The following is a 10,223-nucleotide window of genomic DNA, read 5'->3' as shown; positions in this document are numbered from 1 at the left end:
TTCGGCAGAGAGCTCCAAACTGGAGTAAATTTGTTGTCGTCCTTCATCCATCCCCAATTAACTGGGTCTTGTTAAACTCTGAGGGCATCTAGACAGTTTTACCACTTCCTGGATTGTAGTACAGATCGTTTGACATGTTTCTTTAATGCAGCTGATGTTGGAGGGTATTCTCTACTGCCTTTCCCCAGTTGTAAATAGGTATCACCTTACATCATTTATCTTCTTACCATCAAATGTGCCGCTAGCAACAACCAACTGTTCTAGTGTCTGTTTCACTAACATCTCCTACAGATTCTCTAGAATACTGGAGTCATACATGGCATCTTTTTCCAAGTTTCGTTAAATGATGGTTTACCTTACCTTGAACAGATGAAGTTGTGTCACAACCGCTAAAGTAGTGAAAGGACAATTGTGAGCGGTTGATATCTGTGGTCCCAGAGAAGTAGCAATCGTGTGTATTGGAATGTACTTTAGGTGCTTCCTCTCGAGCCAAAGCTCCTGGATGCCATGCAGGTATTCTGTGGAAAGCTGACAACTCAATAGCAGCAACATCACTGTCTACAGTCTTGACAAGAATGCGTGGACAATTTTCAGCAGCATGTTTAACATGAACAAACATACGTTCATCTGCCTCTTCCATACATAGCAATGGTTGGAGATCTACATACTGGTTTGCTACAGCTCCGTCTCCCAGAGACTCTACAAACAATCCGTGGTTTGTGTCAATGTTCTCAACTACTTTGTTTACAATTAATGGAAACACTCTGATTTGTTGTCATCACATCTCATGAATGTAGACCAATTGTTGGGCATACTCCTACTTTGATGACCCTCCTCACACCAAAGCCGCGGTTCGAACGCGTACCAGACTTTAAACTGTCTTTGAAGTAGGCCTATGTGTGTAGTGTAAAAAAATTCGACATCAATCGGAATCGATGCCGAATATTGACTAATATTGTATATTTTTTGAAAATATTTCAGCCGTTCCAAATCTGTATCCTATTCTTCCTTCTTCCTCTATTCTTTCACAATTTGCATTTATTCATACTTTTTATTCATAATTTTATACACTACACACATAGGCTAGTCAATAGGTTTAGGCCTTGGCTATGCCTATTACTATATTATTTAAATATACAATTTTAATAGATAATATTAATTTAACATAGACATAGTAATTCATACACTATTTTTTTGTGCTTTTAGACCAAGTGGTTGAGGAGTTAGGATCATCATATGTTGTATAAAGGTCATTGACCTCTGACCCTGAATATTTGGTCAACGCAGCTACTAGAAGGTGGCAAAAATGTTTCAATAAATGTTGATCCCAAAAACCTAGGTGTAGCCACTATTTTTGTGCATCTAGGCGAACTGGTTGAGGAGTTATGATAATCATAGTTGTATAAAGGTCATTGACCTTTGACCCTGAATATTTGGTCAACGCTAAAAGGCAAAAATGTTTCCATAATTGTTGACCCCTAAAACCCAGGTGTAAATACTATTTTTGTGCTTTTAGAGCAAGTGGTTTATGACCCAGAACATGTTATATAAAGGTCATTGACCCTTGACTCTGAATATCTGGTCAACGCAACTATAAAAAGGCGGCAAAAATTTTTCCATAATTATTTACGTATAGACGTACAAGAATATACAAAAAGTCCTTTTATTAGAGTTTGTTGAAGGTTAAACCATATTTAGCCTCTACTAAAAGTAAACGTTAAGTTGGTATTCTTATAGGACTCTCACCCTTGAGGTCGGAGATTCGGAAGAGAGATTGGCCATTAGGTATGTGAGCCGAAAGCTTCAGGTTTTGACCATTACCTTACCTTCATTGTTTTAAATAAACAGAACAATCATCTGATGTGCTTTAAAATTTTGACGTAAACACTAATGACTGGCAACAAAGATATCATAAATACTAATGTTATTTATTTTTTTTTCACAGGAACAATGAACATACACACCTCTCTATTGCCTGCCTCTTGACCCGTTGCAACATATGGACGTATAAATTCAGAGTCATCGGATTCCGGTAGGTAAAATGTTGACGACCTCAATTGCTCCTGTTTTTCATGAAATCACAATTGTTTATATTTAAGCCATGCTAAATTTGTTTTTCTATTGGTGCTCCGCTTCACCAGCGGATCACCTCTTGTTATTGTCAGAGATTATCATTTTTTTTATTCTTCTTCCCTTCTCTCCTTTTCTGTTCGCACGATCTCAAAATTGCCGCGATCTACGCACATGGCAGCTTCAAGAAACATTTGGCTTGGCCTGGAATATTCACAGTAAGCTTTTCAACTTGCTCAGTCTTGTGTGACGTCATCTACGAGCAATTTTGCGTTTTTACATTATCGATCATATCATTCAAACCAATTGTCATTTCTCAATCATATTTAGTGGGCATAAACTTCAGGTCAAGGTTAAATATCACGTACCAAAATATTTTACGTGCACGTCATAACACGTGCGCACGCGTGCTTCGGAATGCTCATAATCACTTTTTGACTAATTAGAGCACGTTTTAGGCCATTTTGAGCATTTCAACATTTTTGAAATTTTCCACTACGCACGCGCATTTTTATGCGTGCAGCACGTACGGAAGCTAGAAATTATGTATTTTGTTTTAAATATTTTGGGTTCCTGATATTGTTTTCACGAATTTCCATTTTTTCAGTCATCTTATGGCTAATAGCAATGCCGTACGCACGCATCAAACATAGTGATCTTTGCGAGCGTTTGTGCAGATATAAAGTGAAATTATGCTAAAATTAGGCCTGTTTTTAAACAGTTATAGCTCCTTAAGATGAAAGGTGACCCCCAATTATTAAATATTCTGAAAGCACATGAGTTGTAAATATAATTTTATAGCTCACTGAACGGACATTGTGACGTCATCAAATTGCAATATGATTTTTTTTTAAACCAAATTTTATCTATGACGTCATTTTTGAAAATACGCATTTGAGCGTATCTCGCTTATCCTTGATCTATCGTTTCCCATCTTTAAGTATGTTTATAGCTGAGACAATTCTCTTTCATACATGGGACTTCTTTTTATATTTCGATGACGTCATCATGGTCACAATATATGTTTTTTCTGACCCCCTCATCTTTCTTTCCTCAAAACGTTGATGACCCCATAATCATCTTAACCATTTGTCATTTCTGAATCATATTCAATGGGAATACACTTTAGGTCAAGGTTGAATGTCAGCAAAGATACTAGAAATACAAGATAGAGCACTCGCATTGTAAAAATGAGGCGGAAATCGTGCCCAAAGTAGGCGGCGCCCTTCTTTTTAACCATGCAAGGTTTCTATACTTTGTGCCTAACGTACAGGGCGCCCTTCTCTTGCTAAGTATATCCAGACGCAAAAGGCGCCCTTCCTTTTCCACTAATGGAGGAAAACTTTTTCACTAAGAGTGCGTCCGGCCATACGATTCTGCGCTGTATTGTTGTTTTTAATTCTTTACTGATTCATGATTATGCTTTATAATTGTTTTGTGTTTTATTGGATAATAGCAACGATTTCTACCGCTACCAAGGAGGTTATGTATTTCACCGATGTCACTGTCTGGGTGTCTATTCCAGTTTGTTTTTATATCTAGTAAATAAAAAGTGATTGGTAAAAACTCATAATACCGGTACGGGACGTCGGTAAAGAAGTGCAAAATACAGTCATCATTATGAATTCTTGTGCTTTATTGATCCATACTATTGGTAGGCCTATTAGTTCAGGATTTCAATGCTTTTCCAACCCATTATTATTGACATTGAATACAATAAAAAGTACTGATTCATAGGAATTAAATTCTATTTTTTTTATGAATGCCGAGAATTGAGTAGGCTTAAGACTACCTAAAATATTAATAGTCTTCCAAGCGAAAATTATATGAACATTTTCTGTGATCACAGTTATTAATTCTGCCTTCCTATATAATAATAGGCTAGACGACTTTCACTTTATACTAAGGCCCATTCCTTAAAAAAAAAAAAAAATATGATGGTATTATTACTTAGAGTTTATATTATTACTTAGACTTTGGTCCCAGATTAAGTAAAAAAAAATTAGCTTTATTATTCTAATTAGAGACTAAAAAGCGGATATAGGCTATGATAGGTAGGTAGACCATGGAAATCCCGGTCCAAAAAGTGGTCTTAAGTAATTAGAGTTAGACCTGTATTAATATTATTAAATTTCCTTTACCAAAAGAGCTCCATTTTCACGTCATTCATAAATAACTGCATACAATACTAGCGTTATTATACGAACGAGTAATATATTTTGTGCAATATTTTACCTTTCTCTATCCTTTGGAAATCGATATAAATTATGACCCTGTTTGTATGATGTGTTGCAATTTACTGCACAACAACGCCCTCCAATGCCATACGTCGCCATATCGCATCGCGGTGTACAATTTTTTAGAATTGATAAGAAAATACGCGACAACTTGGTAACGAAAGTTTGGCAGAAGTTTTTTTTAGATCCAGCTGTAGGGGGCGTCCCATTGTTTGTATTCCCACCATGCATTTCGGTGGAACACTTTTTTTGTGTGGAGAACTCTATCTTGTATTTCTAGTATCTTTGATGTCAGGTACCTTAAATTACCGTTCACGCGCCTTAACGTGCACGTACGCGTGCGTCAACATTTATATTATGATTAAAATTATGCCTATATTTAATCAGTTATATCTCCTTAGGAAGAAAGGTGACCCCAAATTTTATTACATATTATGAAAGCACATGAGTTGTAGATATGATTTTATAGATCATTATGGCTGATCGGACATTGTGACGTCATCATATTGCCATCTGAATTTAAAAAAACTGAATTGTTATATATGACAAAAATTATGAATGATAATAAGTCCTCACCAATACAGGCGTTTGTCAATGAGAGTTTATAAATATGGCCTGGTTCTCACGAGAGCCCTAGTATCCGGATCGGGAGCTAACCGTTAGCGCTAACCGTTAGCACCTGCGTGAGAACGCCCGATCGGTTAGCGCTAACCGTTAGCGGTATCCGGATACCCTAACGGTTAGCAAGCGCTATCGGTTAGCAAGTTGAGGGCGTTTCTATCATCAACCAATCACACGTACGCGTTTACAATTTCCAGTTTCTTATTGGCCAGTGATTCGATCATCATATTGTTGGTATCCGGATTGGGATTTTCTCGCATGGACCCACGGCAGCTAACGGTTAGCAGGATTCGGATCCTGCTAACCGTTAGCTGCCGTGTGAGAACATAAACTATATCTCATATCAGGAGTCAACATTTTGTGACATTAGCCTGGTTCTCACGAGAGACCTAGTAACCGGATCGGCAGCTAACCGTTAGCGTTAACCGTTAGCACCTGTGTGAGAACGCCCGATCGGTTAGCGCTAACCGTAGCGGTATCCGGATACCGCTAACGGTTAGCAAGCGCTATCGGTTAGCACGTTGAGCGCGTTTCTACCATCAACCAATCCCACCTACGCGTTTACAATTTCCAGTTTCTTATTGGACAGTGATTCGATCATCATATTTTTGGTATCCGGATCGGGATTTTTTCGTATGGACGCACGGCAGCTAACGGTTAGCAGGATCCGGATCCTGCTAAACGTTAGCTGCCGTGTGAGGACATAACCATTATTATACGCACGTGCGCCATGACGTGCGCGTACGCAAGAGTAAATCTTAAAAAATGCTTTAAAAAACAACTGAATTAGCGTATACTTTAGGTCATTTTAGGCATTAAAAAAATTGTTCAATCCGCACCGCGCGCACTTCCTGGAGGTCAAAGTGCAGCAGATCACCCTAACTTGTCCTCAGTGACGAGTTCAAATCTAGTTGAAAATTGTGAATGTTCAATTTGGAAAGAATGTCCTTAAACAATACTTACATTTAGATAGTTTGTGTTTCTTATAACCTTAGCCAGATTGTCCATTCTTGATTCTTCTCCACCAACTGAAGAGGAAACTGAGACCGAATCATAATAAGTTGAAGATAATCCTCGCAACTGTGCAGCCGGATTATGTACCACGATTCCGCTGGCCAGACTTTTACGATGAGCCAACACCATGGTTTTTCGCCTCCGCATAAAGATAACAATACAGAGTCCAAGCAGGACGAACAGTAGTATTCCAATAAAAGTGCAGCATATTATAATCACTATGATCATTACTCTATCATTACTTCTTTCTAAAAGAAACAAAACGTTATTACCCTGTAGGAAAGGTTATAATATTCTACAGCAGCAGCAGGTTTTTGCCTATGGAGGCACATGAATAAGGAATAAGTAGTCAGTATGTCACATAATATGAACCCTTAATTTTACAAATTTATAATTTCGTGACCAATGATTTTATAGCTTTTACTGGCTTCGCATAACATTCACTAGCTTACGACAAAACACAGAGTCGTGGCAAAGATGAGGCTGGGGAGCCGCCTAATAACAGCCTTAATTAACATCGGCGCTGGTTCGAACCGCTCCTCAAGTTTTCTGGGATAAGTACATAAATGCTAGTTCAGTGTACACATCAGGCTCGTATGCACTTTAAAAAAACAATTGCATCTTTCAGAAGAGGGGGGGGGGCGCTATACCCCTATGCTATGGGTCATTTAAGCCTCTGTCGTTGTGGAATGATATGAGCATGTAGCTACTACTATAAGCTCCTCTTTACGGCAGCTGGGCAGTTATAACGGATCATGCTCATACGATTAGCACAATGACGCTGTAGTTATGGGTTTTTCTGTACGTTTTCCCTTTTCCTACCGTGTCTACACTACTCTGTTGTCCTTTAAATTATATCTCTAACAGAAATAGCTCTTTCTCAAATCCAAACAATTCCTTAAAGTAACACTGGATGCTGACTGATTGAATGTTAACGAATATTAAACAGGCCACATAGACATGTGGACACCTTACCAGGCAGATCAAGCACATGGTTCATATTAAAAAAAAAGTTGAATTTGCAAGTTTAAACTCTGCTATGCTTTTAAGTTAAAAGAGAGTTATATAACTGGTAATAGGTTGCTCGTAGCATCCAAAAACTAATGTGCACGTAGACAGTTAATATGATTTAGGCCGAATAAAACACAAGTGACGTTTGTGTGACAATCATTATTTTCTTTTAATTTTCATCAAGTTAGATTTTGTGTTGATCACTTTAGTTATCAAACATACCCGTATGATTTTAATGCCACAGCAGTATCACACTGCTAACATTATTGAGAATTTTAAGTATCAACACATTCCGGTGGCCTTTTTTTGGTCAACATAATAATATTCATAGGCCTATTACTTTGTTTATGTAACTACATTGTTCTTAAGCTAAATTAGTGTACATACCGTCAACTGTACAACGATCTCCAGTAAAACCCTCCCAACAACTACGAAATAAAATTTTGGAAAACAATAATTAACAATTATTGAAATCGCCATGATACTCTTGGCGCTGATTAAGATTACAAAAGTATATCATCATTCATCGTTATCATCATCGTCATAATCATAATCACCATCACCATCATCATCATTATCATCTTCATCATGGTTATCACCATCATCGTAATTATTATCATCATCATCACAGTCCATAACTATCACTATCTTTATTATAGTTATCGATATTATCAGCATTATTGCCATCATCATTTTAAGCATCACAATAATCATCACTTTCATAATCATTTCAATCATCATATCTTCAATATGAATAATATGAAAGATATATGAAATATGAAATTAAATACAATTAAGGTAAAGGTACAATGAAGGTGAAAGTGATGAACCATCATCTTTAGTAGCTTGTGTCTGTTAGTGTCAAATAGTTTTACCCAGATTACCGATATACAGATGATATGAAAATACCAAAAGCAATTAAAAAGTTGAAGATGAAGTAATGCTGGTGGTGATGAAGATGATGATGATGATGATGATGATGATAATGATGATGATGATGATGATGATGATGATGATGATGATGACGACGATATGCTGACGATGAGGATGAGGATGATGACGATATTAATAACAGCAAAATAATAAATAACAATAAATAAATTAAATTAACAGAAAAAAATCACCACGATCTTGGGGAATAATGCTCCTAGTAGCAATCGATATGACACAAGGCCTATACCTGCATTTACAAGAAAAAGAAAAGGAAATATGTAGGTAGGCTATACCTGCACACCCTGTCAAGTAAGTCGTCTATTTCACACACACCGTTATTAGTGCAATAATCTTCAGCACAAGTAATCGGCAACACTAAAAAAACAAAATAAATTTAAAAAAAATACCAACATTTTGACTGTTTTCAAAAGTTTTATAATTATTTTAATAATGTAACTTGCCTATCTGTAAACATTACATTATCTAATAAATAAGCCCTAACATCAGACTGTGATTCTTTGAAAAAGATGTACCGTAAAACCTCGAATTGAAGCCCAGTTGGCTTAATCCCGAGATGAAGCCCATCTCGAAATGAAGCCCCTTCTTTAGCTTGAAAATTAGCCTCGAAAAGAAGCCCATCTCAAAATATAATAGTCTTCTTTTCGACATAGCCAGTACATAAGCCTACACTGTGCATGAATTTCAAAAAACAAAATAAATTAAAAACATGCTTGGTTAAACATTAGTTTAGGTAATTTATTTCCAGTTAAATACACTCCTTAATACAGATTGATGTTACAATGACCTTATTTATTGTTTAATTGTACAAATTCTTAAAATTTACAACATTCATTTTGAAAAGAAGCCACCCTCTTTACTTTGCAAAAGTAGTCTTGAAAAGAAGCCCTCTCGAAAAGTACCCCATCTCGAAAAGTAGCCCATCCAAAGTTTGCAAAAAAACAAAAGAAGCCAGGGCTTCAATTCGAGGTTTTACGGTATGTTGCTATTACTACATAATAAAAAAACCAAAAAAAAAAAAACTTGAAAACATTAGGTGTCTATACTTTCAATATACTCTACTTTGATACAATAGTTATTCTCAGGAACCATTATATAGGCCTAGACCCGTTATGGATATAGGCTTACTGCGAGTTCCATGCTTGTGGTGAGTATTAAACAATGTTTCTTTCTTAGGATTTTATGTGGATATCGTTTAAAGAAAACTGTGTAGTTTCAAGGATTTCAAAATATGTAATTCTAAGTACCTATGATGTACATACTGTTATAAGGCCTATGCAGGGATAGTATCTTTATTAAGCTGGGACAGTTTTCAAATTGTGTCATAAAATTCTCAAAGAAACAAATAGAGTCATTATAAAATAAAGCAAAAATATTCTTACCTTCTGGTACATAATCATAATCTAAATCAAGGGTAACACTGAGGTCGTTATCCACTGAAAATAAGCGATCTTCTCTGTCTGCTTCCCCACGGAGTAACTGGAGGAGATCGTCTCCATCCTGAGTTGTTGATGTGAAAAAATCTAATTGATAAACTACGATAATACTGCCCTCCTTGAAGCCAAGTATCGTAGTGGTATAGAAGGTTGTCTTCGTTGATAAAACATTACTATAAATATCGTTTATCTGATGAAACACAAAATATAGAATCCAAAATTGAGCTTGCTGTAACGAATATATATGGTTCATTGTCACGAGGCATTCTTGAGACGTTGTTGAGAAATATTTGATCGAAAATATCATAATGAAATAGGAGGTCCTCACTTTTGAAGGAATGTTAGATAGGACATACGGACCAAATGTTCTGAATTTTAAAGTAATCGAAATTACAAGAGGAGTGTGTATAACGTTTGCTCGGACATGCTCTTTCGGACTTTCTTTTTCTAACTTATGGTCATTGAATAAGATTTTTAAAGAGAAAGTATTCAAATAAATAATTTTTTTTTCCAGCTTTAGTGAAAAGCAGGTTGAGGAGAGGCTACATGTGAATACTTAAGCACAAGGCAAATATGAAGATCAACGGTGCTATTTCGTCAGGCGTAGTGTGTTGAATATACTCATTTTTGTAATGTTTTTGTGTCTTGTTTGGATTTCAAGATTCAAGTAGGCCTACGGTAGTGAACTGATAACAGGTGAAACAACTGAAGAATGATACACATATGAAACGCTACAGTCATTAGGGTGAATTTTTTTTGGGATATGGACCACTTGATAAAATGCGTAGTAACGTATACAAACTAAAATGTAGGCGAAAGTTAAATGAGGCAGTCCAACCGACTCACACTTCAGTGATGGTGACAGTTTGGGAGACCCCTACAC

General features: G+C 36.4%; 1 protein-coding gene across 1 annotated transcript in view; it reads right to left on the bottom strand.

The window, feature by feature from the left end:
• LOC117104378 overlaps window positions 1–10,223 on the bottom strand; it is a 68,988-nt gene that overhangs the window by 5,971 nt on the left and 52,794 nt on the right. The window contains exons 46-50 of the mRNA XM_033245202.1: window positions 9,287–9,895; window positions 8,180–8,261; window positions 7,341–7,381; window positions 5,892–6,190; window positions 1,965–2,063 (exon numbers count right to left, since the gene is read on the bottom strand). Of these exons, the coding sequence (XP_033101093.1) occupies window positions 1,965–2,063; window positions 5,892–6,190; window positions 7,341–7,381; window positions 8,180–8,261; window positions 9,287–9,895 (1,130 nt within the window). The remainder of the gene's footprint in view (window positions 1–1,964; window positions 2,064–5,891; window positions 6,191–7,340; window positions 7,382–8,179; window positions 8,262–9,286; window positions 9,896–10,223) is intronic.

This window comes from Anneissia japonica, unplaced genomic scaffold (assembly GCF_011630105.1).
Source record: "Anneissia japonica isolate Jap-2015-1 unplaced genomic scaffold, ASM1163010v1 scaffold288252_len263706_cov166, whole genome shotgun sequence".
NCBI classification, from domain to species: domain Eukaryota; kingdom Metazoa; phylum Echinodermata; class Crinoidea; order Comatulida; family Comatulidae; genus Anneissia; species Anneissia japonica.
This window is presented reverse-complemented; position numbering and strand designations above follow the sequence as displayed.